Here is an 18,568-nt window from a genome sequence, read left to right as displayed (position 1 = left end):
ATAATTTGACATGGTTTATATTTTACTTTACGACAAGCAAAACCAATCCATATATTAGTTTAAATTTTACTTTACCACAAACATGAATTGAATCAATCCGTTGTGTTGACATCTCTCTTGTCACTTTTTTTTTTTTACTTTTTATATCTCTTTTCATATTATACCATTTGTTGTATTTCACTATTGTTTTTCACTTCTTCTTCTCTTCCTACTTATATATGCATGTTTCTTTTTTTGCTGCATCGGAAAACTTTATGTTTGTAAAGTTTTAAATATATATTTTTTAATTTATCATGTCTAAAATTTACTTGGATCAAGTAATATTATACTAAGATCTTTAAAATTAAAATAAAAAAATCGAAAATATTTTATTTGGATTTTTAAAAAAGGGAAGAAAAACTATAGCCTTATTTAGATTCATCGTGTGCCAAACCAACCCTAATCCTTTTCCACTCCTCATCCATCGTGCCAAACCCTAATTTCAATTTCAATCTCAATCCATCGTTGCTATCTGCACTCTTCCATTATTCAACACACTGACACAGCCACAGGTAGCAAGGTTTCCTATCGCTTCATCCACAGTAATGGGAAAGATGTTCGACAAAAAGAAGAAACTAGCTCACGGACATGGACCTCCCAAAGAAGATTCCAACATGCTGGAACAACAAATGGACATTAGGTCCATCATGAAAGATGTCCAAAATTTCAGTAATTCCCATTCCTTGAATGTTTTTGTTAATTCCCATGCGTTGAATGATGTCAAATTAGTATAAGATACTCATAGCATGTTCAGATTCAGCTGCTAATTGATGTATTTCCTTCACTTTGCTTTCTGTTGTTAATCACACTTCGGATAAACCTTAAGTGATGCGATTTTTCTGATTTTGCATATTCATTGTTTAGGCTACTCGCATATGGCATGGAAAGAGCGCAAGAAAATTGAAAATAACAAGGTTGTTTCTCTTGGTGGGAAGGTCAGGACTATCCTTGATGTTCTCTTTTCTATATCATGTAAATATAGTATTTTACCAGGATGCTGATGACACAAATTTCATTTTCCCATATGTAGCCCCCTAAGAATCAGAGATTACCTTTAAGTGTGGCACGGCCGATGATGAAGAAGCAAAAGGAGAGGGAGCAGAAAATGCTCCAAGAGGTGAGTAATTGTTAATAGCATCCCATTATAACTTCTCTTTCCACACAATTCATTTTGGCACTAGGAAACTACTTACACAAGCTTCTCCTTAAAACTAATTTTGACTTTAGAATCAATTATACAAGAATTTCCAATCATTACTTAATCTCGTTATTATACTTATCTGTCTCACTTCTGGCTTTTAGAATATGATTCTTGGACGATTTGGGGGGAAGCTTGGTGGTAGCAATAAAAAATCAGTTGGGAAGCACAAGCCTGAGAACAGGGGTCTGAAGGCAAGTGAAGGGCGTTTTAGAAATGGCATACTCGACGTGAAGCATTTGTTAAACTCAGCAGGACCATCAAAAAACCATGATACTAGTAGAACCAGTATGTTTAACTCAGGGAACATGAAAGGAGGTGGGATGAAACATGGTAAAAAAGGTGCTGGTAAGAACCGGCACTGAGTGCATCATTGTGGATAGTGTTTTAGGAAAATAGAGATGAGTCATTTGTCATTGTGTAAGACCTTTATCATAGCATGTTTGCAAGCTTTTCTTCTTCAGAATCAATTTTGACACCAGAATCTATTCACATAAGCTTTTCTCTGTAATTGATTTAACTTTAGAATCAATTATAGAAGAATTTCAAAAAATGCTCTAAATATAGCATGATCTTTACAGTGTTCAACTGTCATCTGATGTAAACATATTTAATGGTAACAAGTCAAATTTTGAGGCCACTTGTGCAGTTGTATTCTTGCTACCACTCTCCACTCTCCCCTGTTATTTACAGCCATAACCATGAACAGTCAAAATCCTGTGTTTACCTTTTTAAATACAACTTGGATTCTGAATTTCAGGTGTTTGCCACATAGATGTGCTCACTCTGCACATCGGTAAGGAAGGCGGTGTTGAATGTTGATTGAACAGTAGTCGTAACCATTAGACATTGGTCCATAATCTCTACCTTGTCAATAATCTCTACTTTGTCGTGAAAATTAAAAAGCGAAATTGTTAGTTCCCACCTCGTTGTGGTAATGGTGAGTAGTAGCCGTAACTCCTAACCATTAGAAGGATGTCAATGATGAATTAGTGAATGTGTGCAACAAGTATTGGTGTTGAGATGGATATTTAGAAACCTTTATGTTGATCTGTGTATAACTGAGTGTTGGAGGAGTTAAAGTATGTAAAACTCCCTCATTTTTATTTTGACCTTGGAGTTGTAGGATGTAGGAAAACGATGGTTTGGCAGCAGTAGTAGATGAAGGAAGAGAAGAGAAAGATGGAATCAACAATGTGATAGTTGAGTATAAAGAATTTGGTGAGGACATTAGTGCTCCAAATAGTGATGTTGGAAACAGTATGCCTGCATTTTTCTAGCAAAGCTATTGAGATATTGTGAGAGATGGCATAACAATATTGTAATTGCTCTGGACACACCTTTTTTTTTTGGGTCAAATGCTCTAGACACGCTTAAGTACTTAACTAATATCCCTGAAGGGACTTCAAAAATTAGAGTTGAATGAACGTTCTTAGATTCTGGACTAGCATACTGAATAACGACCAAAGTATAGTCATTGTACACTTCTAATTCATTGTATTTCTAATACTCGTAGGCAATATGGGACATGTTCCAAGATGTTTCTACCTCCATCTTCACTCATCATCGTAGGCAATATAAGCCTTATTCCAAGATTTTTCCTTCCAAATTCCAATCAAGTGAATCAACCTCATACAAGAACTCATAAAATAAAGTAGGCAATTTTACAAGGCAAGTCAAATGTAACAAAGACTTCAAATCAACCGTCATAGCAACTCAAGCTATATTTTATAGACAATCTTTTCTCCCACCTGGTGACCCTCGTGACCAAGCAAAGGGGGGAAATGATGCAATATTTCAACAATACAACACTACATGTGCAAAGGGAAATAGTTTGCTAAAAACATGTCATGGTCAATATTTCAGGGGCCATATATGTGGCACTAGCACCACTCCCATAGAATCCATGTTAAAAGGCAACCTTAATAAATACTATTATTTAAATTTGTTGCGTAAAATAAGACAAAATGAAATTATTCCAATATACACGATGCAGAATAAAGGATGATATAAGTCAAATTTTGAGCCGCATACCTTACTTTCAGAAGATTAATGGAGGAAAATAAAACAAAAACAAAAATCAAAGGTAGAAGCCAAAAATCTTGGCTTGGTTCACAGTATTACATCCTACAGTGACTCTTCCTCAACCACATTTATCTGAGTGGGATGCTTCCAAATACTTTCAACCAAGTGCATGTTTAGAAGGTTTTCTTCAAGTATTGGGTCTTCTACCTCTACCACATAGGAAGAGATTTCAGAGATATTTCATGCATGCACTACACTGAGTGTGGGCCATTATTGTGTGGACGAGACTCCATGGCATGCCAGGAATGCATTCATATTTATATATGAGAGATTCTGTATATTTTTTGAAAGGGACGATAATTTTAATGACATTGTAAGAGAGCATAAATGAGAGATGAAGACTTACAAATAACTCTAAGTCTCTAACCGATCCAAATTTCATTTATAGAACCACAAGTGTTTCCATAAACACGACAAATGTTTGAACCCCTTAGCAACATGGTTAAGGAACTTACTTATCTGCCAATTTTTCCGGTTAAATACATTTTTATAGTAGAATATAAATTCAATAAATTCGACCTTTGAATTATTCAGTAGATTAAGAGAATATAAAAACTCATTGATACTAACTATTTATCTGAAATATTTTATACATATTAAATAACCATCATGTTAGCATTGATTTGTTAAATTTACAAATAACATATGTTGGCTCAGTTGGTAAAGACAGACCACTTCCTCTTAAAATGTTGTGTGTTTGATTCTCGCTGTCGATGTGGTGACAATGTTAGTAGACAGTTTGTAAGAGCATCTATAAGTAAATTGTTTCTGGAGAGATGTCCTAGCTCGAATCACCTAAACTTTTAGTGATTTTTTTTTTGGTTAATTTACATTCTACAAAATTTGATATGCAAAAAATATTGAGAAGACATTGTTCCTACAATAAGTGGATCCATCTAAAGTTAAAAAAAAGAACTCCAGGTACAAAATACTTTCAAAAAAATAAAAAAAAATCACACGTTTTAGGATAAAGCATTTTAAATCCTAAATTTAAATTCCCTCTATTTTTTATTATTTAGAATTGAATTGTAAGCAAAAATTGAAAGGTTGGAAAACGAGGATGACACATAGCATAGTCACAAACTAGTAGCCAACCACCTCTCTCTTTCCCTCTCATTCATTCTGGCGCGTGCGTGCATCTTCTTCAATCAACTACTACCAAATTACTCACCTCAGGTCAATTCAATTCAACTTCAAGCCACCACTCACTTTTTTTTTCTTTTTAACAAATAGGCTAGTTAATTAATTAACTTAATTTTTTTATAAACATCCGGTACCCGGTCACCCTTTGAATGACGCAAAATTCGAGATTTAGTCACGATTAAGGCTCTTTATCCATCTCCCAGAGTGTATTGTGTGGGGATCGAATTTGAGAGGTCTTCCCACATACTTAACCCGCATTGCCAATTGAACTGTGAGTAATTAATTTAATAATAAAAAATAAAATGGAAATAAAATAATGACCCCTACATTGTTGAACCACTTCCACACCAACCAAACCAAGTTTCAACTTTTTATTTAATAAACAACCAACTAACTCTTCCTCACGCTACCTTTCTCACCTTCTTCTTCTCCTTCTTCTTCCTCATACTATGTTCTTTCGTAAATATACCAAATCCAATTTCCCCCAATTTCTAGGGTTTCGTTGAAACCCTAACTACCTCTTGCATTCCCGCCAAAATTACCTTCTCATTTTGATTTCTTTCAGGTCTGTCTTCTTTTCCCAATTCTCAATTTTCCTGTATTTTTGCTGAACAGAATGATCCCAAAAAATTAAAAAATCAATGATTGGCTATGGTTGATTGATTGCTTTTAATTATGAGTTCTGGATTGTGTGTTCATTCATTCAATTCAATTTTCTTTCTTTCTTACAATTAAGTTCAAGTGTCCAACCTTAAGCTGATTTTTCATGTTGTTGCTGGTTGATTATGTGGTTATTGCTCACTTGGGAGTAAATTGTGGATGTGGTTATATGAGGAGTTGAATTGTAGTCTTTGTTTGACATGTTAAACCAAAGGATCTTAATTACAATTTCAAGGTGTAACAATGGTAACTTAAGAATCTGACTGTATAATGTGGTTTAATGGTCTCAAGTAGACAATGCTTAGGGTTTATTGAATTTTTTCTTAAAAGTTAGTTCGATTTAACTCTTGCATTTGCACATGATAATGCTTATTGGGGAGCTTAAGAACTCTGACTTAGCTGAGGTTATAGGTTTAAAGAAATTTCTGTTTCAAACTTTCAGCTGTGTTCCTCGTTTCTGAATTTAAGGATTTTTATTTTTTTTTCTGTCTCTGAGGGTACAGTGACATTGGCTGTTAACTTGTAAATGTTTGATGGTTTGATAAACTTCTTTTTTCTTGTTTAGATTTTGACTGGTAAATCATATCCAGGTTATGCAGATGATCCAAGTGTTCCGAAGGGTAGTCTTACTCCGACATTTGCAGCATCAGCTCTTTTTATTGACAATGCTAGATGGAATGGGGTTCCTTTTCTCATGAAAGCTGGCAAGGCTCTACATACTAAACGGTATGGAATATTCTTTCTTTCTTTAGGTTAACTTTGCTTTTGAATTCTCTATGCATTCTATGGAATTGTGATTAAAAAAATCCAAAAAATGTGCAGTGCAGAAATCAGAGTACCATTCAGACATGTCCCAGGTAACTTGTATAAGCGAAATTTTGGAGCTGATATGGATAAGGCGACAAATGAGCTTGTGCTTCGTGTACAACCTGATGAAGCTATATATTTGACGGTCAACAACAAAGTTCCGGGTCTAGGAATGATATTAGACAGGAGTGACCTCAATTTGCTTTACCGAGCAAGGTAGCACAAGTTGTGTTTTCCCCTTTTTCCATGGAGAAAGTACTATGTTACACTCCCCTGCAATATTACTGGGAAGGTTTCATTTAGAAGTCATTGTCTTGTCCCTTGTTAATCCTCTTTGACATTTCTTTCTTCATAATTATACTTGGACAGATCTTGCTTGTGAAAATATAGCTTAACAATCATAAAACATCCATAAGCTAAAAATATGATCATGATATTGGAAGAGATATAAATCATGTTTCGATGAAATTGTTAACATGCAGCTCTAATTTCTTGAAGGTATCCAAAGGAAATTCCAGATGCATATGAGAGGTTACTCTTAGATGCTGTTGAAGGCGAGTGGAGGTTGTTCATTAGCAGTGATGAGCTAGATGCTGCTTGGGCACTATTCACTCCTTTGCTAAAAGAAATTGAAGACAAGAAGATTGCTCCAGAGCTCTATCCCTATGGTAGCAGAGGAACAGTTGGAGCACATTACCTTGCCGCAAAGCACAACGTAAGATGGGGAGATACTGGTAATGATGACTGATAAGTGGCAGAGCTATCTTATGATCATCAATATTCATTGTCAGTTTCTTTTTCATTGTGATATAGGATAGTTTTGTGCTTTCCTCCCTTTGGGCTGGAAGAGAAGTTTCATACAGAATAATCAGATACATGTTTCATATGGACTAATAGCATAGTAGCATACTTTATCATGTACTATACTTAAGCTAATGTGTGCCTCACTTTTAGTTGGAATATGGGTAATATCAGTTCTTATGTATTGCTATAAGATGTATGCTAACCTCTTTGATGGCCCTAATCCAAGTTGAGAATCGAATGTCAAAAAACAAAACCGTGTAAATTTGTCAATTCTGTTAAATTACTTCTTAAATGATAATACTGATTCAGTTTTGTAAAACTAATTCGGTTTTTTTTTCTACATAAACTAATTCAGTTTTAGTTTCGAAAACTATGACTATGCTTTGAGAAATATGATACGTCTCATTCTGGAGCGATGGATTTGCCACCTCAGACATTAGAAATGCCACCCCACTTAAAAGTGGGGAAATACCATAATGTCCCTCCGTGTTTATTTTCGGAACAACGATATCCGAAGGTCTTCAGATTCCGGTATTCCTAAATGCTTCGAAAGAAACAGTTCCGAAGGCTGTTAGTATTAAAACAAAACACGGGTTCAGTTCCATTTCATTCCGAAACTCTTCTTGGACTCTCATTTCCGAAGCTGAGCGATTTCCCCCTCCAAACCTTCAGAGCATTCATCATCTTCGTCAACTGGAACGGTAGAGGTAAGAGCCTTCATCTTCTTCATCATCTTGTTGTTGTATTCATTTCAATTCGTATATTAGGGTTTGAAATTCGAATAGTTGGGTGCGGTTTTGGGATGGGGTTGTTATTTGGGGTTTTAGGGATTTGGGGATTGTGGGGTGCGGTTTGGTTTGGTCTGCTGATTTATGTTGCTGAGATACCATTCCATCTTAACTCTTGGGGATTGTGGGGTGCGATGAGCACTGCTATGATGAGGAAGAAATTTTGTGGATTGTGGGGTGCGATGAGCACTGCTATGATGATGGGGTGCGATGAGCACTGGCTTTGTCGGTTTAGGAGGGGTTTAGGCATATATGATGCGGAAGAAATTTTAAGGAGAGCCATTATATCATAAGTTTGTTGTTTCTTTAATTAAAAAAAAAGATAAGTTAATCCCTTAGTTAGGCTTTCATATTTGAGATTATCCAAGTAGCATATGTGAAATGTTGATCTTTAGCAAATTCATATGTGACCTGTTCCATGCTGATGAAGGTTTTTATAATTTGTCATTGCATATCAAGATAGGTGTATTGTGATGTGGGATTAAGATCCTGTTTGGATGCAAACTAAGAGTCCTTATTGTATGTAACATTGTAACTTATTGATGTGGGTGTTCCTCTCTCGTCTATAATTTGTATGGGTCATGTCCCTGTATTAACAAGTATTAGTACTTTAGCCATGTTTCAAACTGTTCCCTCAAGTTCAAATATCAATTCAAACCCGTGCCTTTATGGTATTACACTAGAGTACATATATCACTCATTGACTTTGTTCTCCATGATAACTTTGTTGTTTATAGATTGGCCTTAAGAGTAATACTTACAGGGCAATTTTTAAACAAAATATGCCAGACATGCTTATGGTCTAATCTTTCTTTTTTGTAAGCTGTTACTAGTATGGCCTCATGCTTATGGTCTAATCTTTCAAATGTTGCAGGAAAGGGAAGTAAATCAGCCCACATGCACGGTTTCAACGCCCTGCACAAGTGACTAGTAAATAGCTGTGAGTATTACAGAACATAATATATTCCAGCTTGACTAGTTCCTTAATTTTTTTTGTTTATGTATACATGTCACTTATGCATATACACCAAATGACATTGTAGTGGACTTTGTTAATTGTATAGGTTTCTTCAATGATCAAAAACTGATCAGGAAACTGTTGAAAAGATTAGAGTTGCCATCAAAGAACAAACAGAAATCACTGTTCAGTTTATCAGAGGTAAATAATCTGTCTTGGTTGATAACCTTAGTTTCTTCTAGTATGATATTTGTAGCCTCTTGAAGCTTTCAGCTGATTGCATGAATATTCAGTTTATAATCTGTCTTGGTACATATCTCTTGCTGATTGCATGAATATTCAGTTATAAAGCTCATATCAATTAGACAATTATAGAGCATGATGATGTAGAGTTCAATTTGTACCCATTTTTGATTGTATCTTTTCTAGTTCTCTTTCAATTGATACTTTTGGAATTATTTGATGAGTATTATTTTTTAATAGATGGCTAAGAGGAAGAACCAAGGGCGCAGGAAATCACATGTTGCCGGGAGCTCCCATGATGCCCCGGAGGATGTTGATGATCGCCACACAGCCCCGGAGGATGTTGAGGATCGCCACACACGCCTGCATGCTTCTAATCGTAATCGTAGAGTCAAAGGCAGATTTGGTGAGGACCAGGATGTTGGTGGGACGTCAGATGAGGATGATCGCCACACTCGTGAGATGACTCCTGAGCCTTCTCGTCAGACGACCCCTGAGCCTTCTCGTGAGGTGACTCTTAAGATTCCTCAGAGTTTGGCAGAGAGTGAGCATGTGCAAGACCACCCCTTCCAGGGTGTAGGAGAGCCTGAGGTTGATGTGGAGCCTGAGGTTGTTGTGGAGCCTGAGGTTGATGTGGAGCTTGAGGAGGATGTGGAGCTTGAGGGAGCACAACGGGATGAGATGTCGGTCCAGACAGATGCACCGTTTCCCCGGAGGGCCTGATGACCTGTCACTTTTGGTCTGTTACCCACATCACGTTGCGCTGTGTCTGTGGCATTCCATTATAGGCACCGACATGCGTTACCCCGATCGATGTGTGTTGAAGTTTGCCAGCGCTGGGACGAATCTGGAAAAGCTGACATGTGAGGGCGAGGGAGACGATATGCGTGTTGTTCGTCAGCTTGTGGAGGGGACCAGACTCTATCCGCTCTTCAGGTGCACCTATCCGGAAATGTCAATCGTTTTATAAAAACAGGTGCTAAATTCATGGAAGCATAGGAAGAGAAAGAGCACCATTTCAGATTCCGTGATTCTAAAATGTCTCGGAAAGCGTATTGTCGAAGATTGTTTAAACGTGGGGTGCCAAATTTAATTACACGTATGCAAATGGAAAGAAGCCTTCCGAAACATTTCGGAAACATGGATTCCGAAAGTGCATAGAGCCTTCCGAAGGGTGAAAACACATGGAGTGGCAAATTACGGGACGGTAATAACTCGGACATAAGTATTCCGAACTAGTTCGGAAACGGGCATTCTGAAATCCTGTTAACCAGTTAAAATGACAGAACCAGAAACATTGCAGGGCAGAAACCACAAATTCACATAACCAGATAAATTGCAGGGCAGAAACAGATAAATGCACATATTCAAACAGTTTAATGCTGAATCATAATACTTTGAACTTCTAATTAGTGGTTCATATGTCATAGATACAAATTAACAAACATCAATCCTAGTCTTAATCTTTTGTGATGTCTATCCAGTTATTCTCTTGAGGACCACGAGGACCACCCATAGCATCAAACCAAGCCATGAATTCTACCGTAAATGTAGCCAAACGCTCCACATACGGGATGCTCCATTGGTCAGTGGGTTCTTTGGTCAAAAATCTCCATTTGGGAGTGAGTGTTGGCATAGGATGTCCCGGCTTTAGCTTGAGCTACATTTGAGAGTATATCGATAAAGTTAGATAAGAAAAAAGTGGCTGAGAACAAAGTTTACTAAACATAAATAATTTAACGTGACAAGAGAGTGTAAGGTAAGTGTACTTAACGAAAGATATACCTGAACAAAGTGGCTGAGGACATGTGTAACGCCCCAATTTCTCAACCGAGGAGTCACATTAGTAACCTAATAAGTCTAAGGACTATTTCGTAATCCTGAGAAAACACAATATATTTTTTTTTCCTTTTCGAAACAACTGAACATAATTGAATACTTAACATAGACTTTATTCAACAACCCGTTCCCGACATATAATAATAGTGTCATACAATATCGTAAGCAGGTTTCCAAAATAAGTACGCTCACTGGAACAGTGGCGGAGATAAAGTTTAAACAACAGAGTTTTCAGATGGGGGGAAAGAAACTCAGACATAGTCCAGCAAAAGGAAGAAGCAACTGCTTCATCCACCTCTACTCGACCGCCCACGATCACGGTCTCCAACTTGAACAGCTAAGCTTCAGCGGAAGGCTCTCCATCGCCTAATAGCGTTAAGCGCCCAAACAACAAGTAGCAAATAGAAAGGGTTAACTCCATACAATTACCATGTATGAAAGAGAAAATCATGCTATTCAAATTTAACTACCTATCATGGTAAATAAACCAACAACATAACTAAACTCATATATCTATATAACATCAATTCAGATATCGACAACCTAACATATAACATCAATTCAAATATCGACAACCTAACATATAACATCAAATCAGATATCAATAAACTAATAACTAAAATCCAACAACATAGGGTTAGGTGTTAGTTCCCTATAATGCAACTATATGCTTCTACCAAAATGGATCGATCAGCAACGTCTCTCAAGACGGGACAATCACGCGGGACCACACCCACCTCATTGCCACTTAACGCCACTCCGGACGGGACAATCGCGTGGGACCACACCCACCTCATCGCCACTTTAGAACATCTCGAAAGATGGGACAATCCCGCGGGACCACACCCACCTCATTGCCACTTTATAACGCCTCGAAAGACGGGACAATCACGTGGGACCACACCCACCTCATCGCCACTTAAGGACCAAAGCCTATATGCCAAGTCAGTCAACAACAATCCCCAAACCAATGATTAATTCGGAGTAACCACATGTTATTCCTATTATCAACGAACATAACTCAATTCAATTGCATACCAACTCAGTTTAATGACAGAAACCAGTAAACGGCCGAAGCCTCTCAGAAAACGGAGACACACGTCTCAATAAGTTTACTCGGCCGAAGCCTTCAGAAAACATTTGGCACAAGCCTCAGAAACAGTCAATATAAGCAAGCATACAACATTGCAAGCATAATAATCATAATCCAATGCCAATCAATATAAACATCTTCATCTCAAACGCATGCAGTGCGATAAAAGCAGGCAAGACTCAAGGACACGCTAAAACCGAGTTACCCTTACCTTCGTGAGTAGAAGTTGGGCATGGAAGTTGTGAACCTAGAACAAGGAAACACAATCATCAACACAAGCCCTACTAGAAGTAACACTATCTAATAACGCTAATCGAAACCGGAAAGAAAGCTTTTAAAGCTTCAGAGTTCCTCTTAAGGCACGAATTGACAACAGAACTTCGTTCGCTAAAACGAGCATAACTCGAGCTACAGAACTCGGAATGACACGAAACCAGCGCCAAAATTTCGACAATCAAAAGATCTACGTAATGGCTCAGGTCATAGAGACCCAAAAATTATTTTTGGACACGGTACCCTAAGCAATAGGTTTCGGCCACTATGTAAAATAGGGTTTCCGAACTTTTTCTTCGATCTAAATCAATTCCTAGGTATTCTTAGGCGATATCTAGGCCAGGGAAACTCTCAGAAAAATTATCGAATCGAAAACTGTCGCAGGGGTATTTTGGTCAATATTTTTAGCTCGGAAACTCAAAAATCAGAATTTCGAAAAATAAATTTGATGGGGTTGATACCAACGACGATTATGACGACTAATCCTACTAACGCTAAGCTTAGTCGAGAGTTTTAAGCCCAAAGGACGGAACTTTAGCCAAAAATGGGTATTTTCTACATAAATGAATTTCGGCAGCATTTCGGCGACATTCGGCAAAATGAAATCCGCTAGAAGTACTCTTGGGTACGAAGAGAATATATTTAGACACTAAAATCAACCTATTTGGACAGTTTTACAAAAAGCTCAAAACTTGGAGCACAGAAAGACATAACAAAAAGCGATGGAATTTAAAGATCAGAAGAAAGAAATAACATCAGTACCTCGAGGCTTACGCGTAGCAACGAACAGAGCAACGATCAGGCAAGAACCGGAAAAAAAACTCTTCCTCCTTTCTCCCTCAAGCTCACCCACAACCAACAAGAAAATGAAAAGAAAAAGAAAAGAAAGACAGAACGTGGTCTGCAGAAGGAGAAGAAAGAAAAGGAAGGTGTGATTTTTTTTTGAGTTTTTGAAGTCCTATATATAGGAAATTGAAAACGTGAGAAAATGATTATTTCGCGATTCCGATTTTTCCTACTAATTCCAACGTATTTTAGACACGATATTCTTCCCGCTGAATCTTCTAATTCTTCAAAGAAATATCAGTATGATTTTTGGTTTTCGAGGCTTGTTTTTAATGTTTACTGGCTTAAAATGCACTTTATGCACTTTTTGATTTTGACCTCGGATGCAGAAACTTCCTTCTGAAGAAAGATTTGGAACGTCGATTAGAGTGGGCCTACGCGTGTGGAATCTTCGTTTGACGCTCCGAATAGAAAAAGTCTTCATTGTCGGGTGATTCTAGGGTTTTGAAATACCAGGGTTTCAGTTTCGGCAAACTTCCGATGATTGGAATCGGACGTTCGTAGATCCTAGAGTTTCGCCTCGAAACGATTGTGATATATGGAAAAAGAGAAGTTCTAACATTTCTCTGAAAATTTTTGGAACTTTTCCCATAGTGTTCCAAGGGTGGAACTTTTTGGAAATTTTATTCCTATAGTGTTCCAAGGGTGGAACATAGTTTGATTTCCTAAGGTTCTTGTCCTAGGTTTTAAAACGGATATTAGTCGTGCTATAACTTAAATCGACTTCGATACAAACCTTTGACTTTTCCTGAACTTTTTCCTTCATAAATTTATTTCATTTAGTAAACTTTTGTTCAGGTTTCCCTTCACGATCATCAAACGAAAGTCAAGTTCCTCTCACGCGGACACAAAATCCTATGCGTGAGTTGGAAATTAATTATTTATTTTAATTCTAAAATCCTGGGTCTTACAATACTACCCCCCAAAAAGAAAGTTTCGTCCTCGAAACTTGGTGTCAGAGGAACTTGGGAGTGCCATTCCCTCACATAAGCTATCCTCTAGGTCTCGTTTGCCCTTAGGTTCTTGGTGACTCTCTCACAAATAACAACCTTCAGTCTGCAACTCAAGGCTAGAACTTTCCGTCCTTAACCTTGTCACTCCCATGTCAATCAAATCCTTAGTTTACTATCCAAAGTTTGACAGTCTCTAGATTTTATCCACTTAGGACAAGAATTCTCAGACTTAAAGTCTACTACACCTTTAATAAGTTTGGACCTCTATTATCCTTTCGCTCTCTCACACTCCTCCTTGCAAAAGATACTACCCCACTCCTGGAACTCATACGACCTCTCATCAGAATCCGTCTCTTAACTTCTATTCCTTCTACTGTTTCATCCTTATGAAACAAGGATAGATACTATCAGGTCGAACGGTAATTCTGTCACATCTAGTTTTAACCACGTCGCACAAGCTAAGTCTATAACAGAAGGTGTAGCACCATAATTTAAATAGTACGATAAGGGAATTACCCGGGATCTCGCGGTTACCGTGGATTAGACCCTCGTCTTCATCAACTTCAGTTCCACTAATGAAGTAGACCCTTCCACCAGCAGTGGGCCTCCTAGCCCCAGCAACATTTGCAGCATCCTCAACCTTAGGAATCCTGCAATCCCTAGCGAGATGGCCTGGCTTGTTGCAGTTCCAACACATCAGAGGACCCTCGGGACAGTGGCTGGCATAATGTCCCTTTTGGTTACACTTGAAGCATGTCACACCGTCCAAACTTACTGCTAGAGGTCTCGGTGCAATAGCATTCCCACCCGTGGGATAAAAAGAACCAGAAGCTGTCCCCTGACCCTGAGGACGAACATACGGCTTCTTCTGGTAATGCCTACCCTTGTCATTTCTTCCTTGATTAGTCCTAGCCGGACCTCCATTTCCTTGGTTAGGCTTGTTCTGACCTTGAAATTTTCCCCTTGCATTATCAATGGCCTCAATCCCCTTGGTCTTCTCCACCAGCACTTGGTAGCGATTCAGTCCTAGCGGTTGCACCGCCCTCTGCAGCTCATAACTCAGCCCATCAATGAAGCGCTCGCACATATAGCCTTCATCTATCTGTCCTCGAAAGTAGCGGAAATGTTTCGCCAACGACTCCAACTTAGAAGCATACTCAGCTACGGTCATGCCTCCTTGACGGAGTCTCAGAAATTGTGCTTCCTTAGCGGCTCTAGCACTATTAGGAAAGTACTTGTCCAGGAAAGCTCCCCGGAAGCACTCCCAAGTGATAGCTTGATGGTCGGCTTCCATCATAGCTCTAGCCCCGCGCCACCAATACTCAGCTTCACCAGTCAGTAGGTAAGTCGCATAATCCACTTTCATCTCTGCAGTGGTACGCAGAAAGGTGAAGATCTTCTCCAACTCCTGGAGCCATAAGTCAGCTTCCTCCGGATCGAAGCCCCCAGAGAACTTCGGCGGATCCTGACGCTTGAAATCGTTCAGACCCCTGGTCTGAGCAGCAGCTTGTTCACGCTCCTCACGCTGAACACGACGAGCATTTTCTTCAGCATGGTTTTGTGCAGCCACCAAAGCAGCAGTAGCAACACGTTGAGCTTCAGCTTCCTCCCTTGCAGCGGAGTTGGTAACTTGTTGTGCCATAAGGGCAGTCAGGTTAGCAGTAGCTTGCTCCATCGGATTCATGTTGTCTGAACCTTGAGTCTCGTCCAGTTGTGGAAACCTCCTGTTCCTGTTTTCATGAACAGTCAAAGACTACAACAGATACTCAGGCCAGAACAACACGAGGCTCTATAATAACTAACTATGTATATACTTATATCAAATGTATAATTAACGATAACTAGCATAAGGTTATTCACCTACGAACAACCTTCAAGAATAATTTATATAAACAGTAATCAAGCACACTCTTCCTCCGATTGACACCACATTAATCGGTCTCAGAGTTCAAACATCTTAAGCAGACACTCTACCCAAAAGCTCTGGTTTTCTAGACCAAAGCTCTGATACCACAATTGTAACGCCCCAATTTCTCAACCGAGGAGTCACATTAGTAACCTAATAAGTCTAAGGACTATTTCGTAATCCTGAGAAAACACAATATATTTTTTTTTCCTTTTCGAAACAACTGAACATAATTGAATACTTAACATAGACTTTATTCAACAACCCGTTCCCGACATATAATAATAGTGTCATACAATATCGTAAGCAGGTTTCCAAAATAAGTACGCTCACTGGAACAGTGGCGGAGATAAAGTTTAAACAACAGAGTTTTCAGATGGGGGGAAAGAAACTCAGACATAGTCCAGCAAAAGGAAGAAGCAACTGCTTCATCCACCTTTACTCGACCGCCCACGATCACGGTCTCCAACTTGAACAGCTAAGCTTCAGCGGAAGGCTCTCCATCGCCTAATAGCGTTAAGCGCCCAAACAACAAGTAGCAAATAGAAAGGGTTAACTCCATACAATTACCATGTATGAAAGAGAAAATCATGCTATTCAAATTTAACTACCTATCATGGTAAATAAACCAACAACATAACTAAACTCATATATCAACTATATAACATCAATTCAGATATCGACAACCTAACATATAACATCAATTCAAATATCGACAACCTAACATATAACATCAAATCAGATATCAATAAACTAATAACTAAAATCCAACAACATAGGGTTAGGTGTTAGTTCCCTATAATGCAACTATATGCTTCTACCAAAATGGATCGATCAGCAACGTCTCTCAAGACGGGACAATCACGCGGGACCACACCCACCTCATTGCCACTTAACGCCACTCCGGACGGGACAATCGCGTGGGACCACACCCACCTCATCGCCACTTTATAACCCGCGGGATTGTCCCATCTTTCGAGATGTTCTAAAGTGGCGATGAGGTGGGTGTGGTCCCACGCGATTGTCCCGTCCGGAGTGGCGTTAAGTGGCAATGAGGTGGGTGTGGTCCCGCGTGATTGTCCCGTCTTGAGAGACGTTGCTGATCGATCCATTTTGGTAGAAGCATATAGTTGCATTATAGGGAACTAACACCTAACCCTATGTTGTTGGATTTTAGTTATTAGTTTATTGATATCTGATTTGATGTTATATGTTAGGTTGTCGATATTTGAATTGATGTTATATGTTAGGTTGTCGATATCTGAATTGATGTTATATAGTTGATATATGAGTTTAGTTATGTTGTTGGTTTATTTACCATGATAGGTAGTTAAATTTGAATAGCATGATTTTCTCTTTCATACATGGTAATTGTATGGAGTTAACCCTTTCTATTTGCTACTTGTTGTTTGGACGCTTAACGCTATTAGGCGATGGAGAGCCTTCCGCTGAAGCTTAGCTGTTCAAGTTGGAGACCGTGATCGTGGGCGGTCGAGTAGAGGTGGATGAAGCAGTTGCTTCTTCCTTTTGCTGGACTATGTCTGAGTTTCTTTCCCCCCATCTGAAAACTCTGTTGTTTAAACTTTATCTCCGCCACTGTTCCAGTGAGCGTACTTATTTTGGAAACCTGCTTACGATATTGTATGACACTATTATTATATGTCGGGAACGGGTTGTTGAATAAAGTCTATGTTAAGTATTCAATTATGTTCAGTTGTTTCGAAAAGGAAAAAAAATATATTGTGTTTTCTCAGGATTACGAAATAGTCCTTAGACTTATTAGGTTACTAATGTGACTCCTCGGTTGAGAAATTGGGGCGTTACAACATGACCAACTGCTGTAACGGGATGTACTTCCGGTGGGGCGCCTCCTCTCAATGGTAGATAAGTGTAACAACTGTCTAATGATATGGAGATGAAGACAACTTGAAACCTCGTAGCAATGAGGTACCCCATCTCCGGTAGATGCATCCACTTGTCTTCAGATGCTACTGTACCACTCGGGAGAATGAGACGATTGTGTAAGGACTGAACCATCTCGTAACCAAATATGTTGCTATAGTAAGCGGTATTCTCTGAGAGTTCTCCAAGCAACTCTTCCCTAATCAAAGACCAACCTTCTTGACCTATGTCGGGTCTCAACAATGCAGCAACTGATCTATAACCACAGTTACCATCTCCAATAACATCTATGACTTTTTCTATATATTGATGGAAGAAAGATGACAAGTTGTGCAAGTATATGCTGGTGGTGGACCGGTTGCTCTTCTTAGACTTCTTGTTTGACTTCAGAGCTTGTGGTGTAGGAGTTCGGGTACGAATAACAGGTGGAGGACAAGAGGCTTTGTTAGGTGTTGGCTTGTGGCTATGGTTAACATGTTCCCAAAAACAAAGATCACGCTGTAAGGATGCTTTTTGTTGACTAGGTGGTTTACTCTCCTTAGCCTTGGACGAGCGCTTGGGCTTTATCTTCACTTGAGGAGGACACAGTGAACTGCTTTCAGGACAATAGAGCTCCTTTACCTTCCTCCTTAGCATACTTTGGCCCGCAACATCCAAAGTGTTGAAATAAGCAGTCAAGCCATCAATCTCTGACTGGAGGTCTCCATGGTTTGAGGTTTGATTCCCAATGGGTACATTTTCCCAACCAAGTATCTTCCAGAAAGTATGGACTGTCTCGTACAGAATTGTATCGTAACTATGAAGTGCACAAGCACAGGGAAGTCCATGGGTAACTTGAAACACGCATCCACAACCATCACGCATCACTTTGTTCTATTCATCTTCCATGAGTTGCATGGCCTTTCTGGATACAAATCCCCTGACATTTGTATACATGAGCGACTTGAAACGATACTCTACAAGGTTGATACTGCGCTCAAATGATGCTTTAATTTCATTGTGTCGTATAGTGGTCAACATATCCACTGCAT

General features: G+C 38.9%; 2 protein-coding genes across 2 annotated transcripts; both read left to right on the top strand.

The window, feature by feature from the left end:
- The first annotated feature begins 421 nt into the window (after positions 1-421).
- Positions 422-1,877, top strand: LOC130726412 (uncharacterized). The gene is made up of 4 exons (XM_057577668.1): positions 422-708; positions 904-974; positions 1,070-1,156; positions 1,342-1,877. Exons 1-4 carry the CDS (start codon positions 585-587, stop codon positions 1,600-1,602), a joined length of 543 nt encoding a protein of 180 aa, XP_057433651.1. The 5' UTR covers positions 422-584; the 3' UTR covers positions 1,603-1,877.
- A 2,963-nt stretch (positions 1,878-4,840) lies between these two features.
- On the top strand, positions 4,841-7,006 carry LOC130722479 (glucose-6-phosphate 1-dehydrogenase, chloroplastic-like). Its single transcript, XM_057573222.1, has 4 exons — positions 4,841-5,030; positions 5,716-5,851; positions 5,948-6,148; positions 6,431-7,006. The coding sequence occupies exons 2-4, from the start codon at positions 5,820-5,822 to the stop codon at positions 6,678-6,680; spliced, it is 483 nt and encodes a 160-aa protein (XP_057429205.1). The 5' UTR covers positions 4,841-5,030; positions 5,716-5,819; the 3' UTR covers positions 6,681-7,006.
- Positions 7,007-18,568: the final 11,562 nt, after the last annotated feature.

Source organism: Lotus japonicus, chromosome 6 (genome assembly GCF_012489685.1).
Source record: "Lotus japonicus ecotype B-129 chromosome 6, LjGifu_v1.2".
NCBI lineage: Eukaryota > Viridiplantae > Streptophyta > Magnoliopsida > Fabales > Fabaceae > Lotus > Lotus japonicus.
The sequence above is the reverse complement of the archived record's forward strand: the minus strand, read 5'-3'. Positions and strand labels throughout refer to the sequence as shown.

What these genes read in the sequence shown, in the direction of transcription:
- LOC130726412 (XM_057577668.1), top strand. Translation starts at nt 585, where the DNA reads ATGGGAAAGATGTTCGACAAAAAGAAGAAACTAGCTCACGGACATGGA. An exon ending in GAAAGATGTCCAAAATTTCA is followed by an intron (nt 709 to 903) that starts GTAATTCCCATT and finishes TTCATTGTTTAG; the next exon opens with GCTACTCGCATATGGCATGG. An exon ending in TTGTTTCTCTTGGTGGGAAG is followed by an intron (nt 975 to 1,069) that starts GTCAGGACTATC and finishes TCCCATATGTAG; the next exon opens with CCCCCTAAGAATCAGAGATT.
- LOC130722479 (XM_057573222.1), top strand. Translation starts at nt 5,820, where the DNA reads ATGAAAGCTGGCAAGGCTCTACATACTAAACG. An exon ending in AAGGCTCTACATACTAAACG is followed by an intron (nt 5,852 to 5,947) that starts GTATGGAATATT and finishes AAAAATGTGCAG; the next exon opens with TGCAGAAATCAGAGTACCAT. An exon ending in AATTTGCTTTACCGAGCAAG is followed by an intron (nt 6,149 to 6,430) that starts GTAGCACAAGTT and finishes AATTTCTTGAAG; the next exon opens with GTATCCAAAGGAAATTCCAG.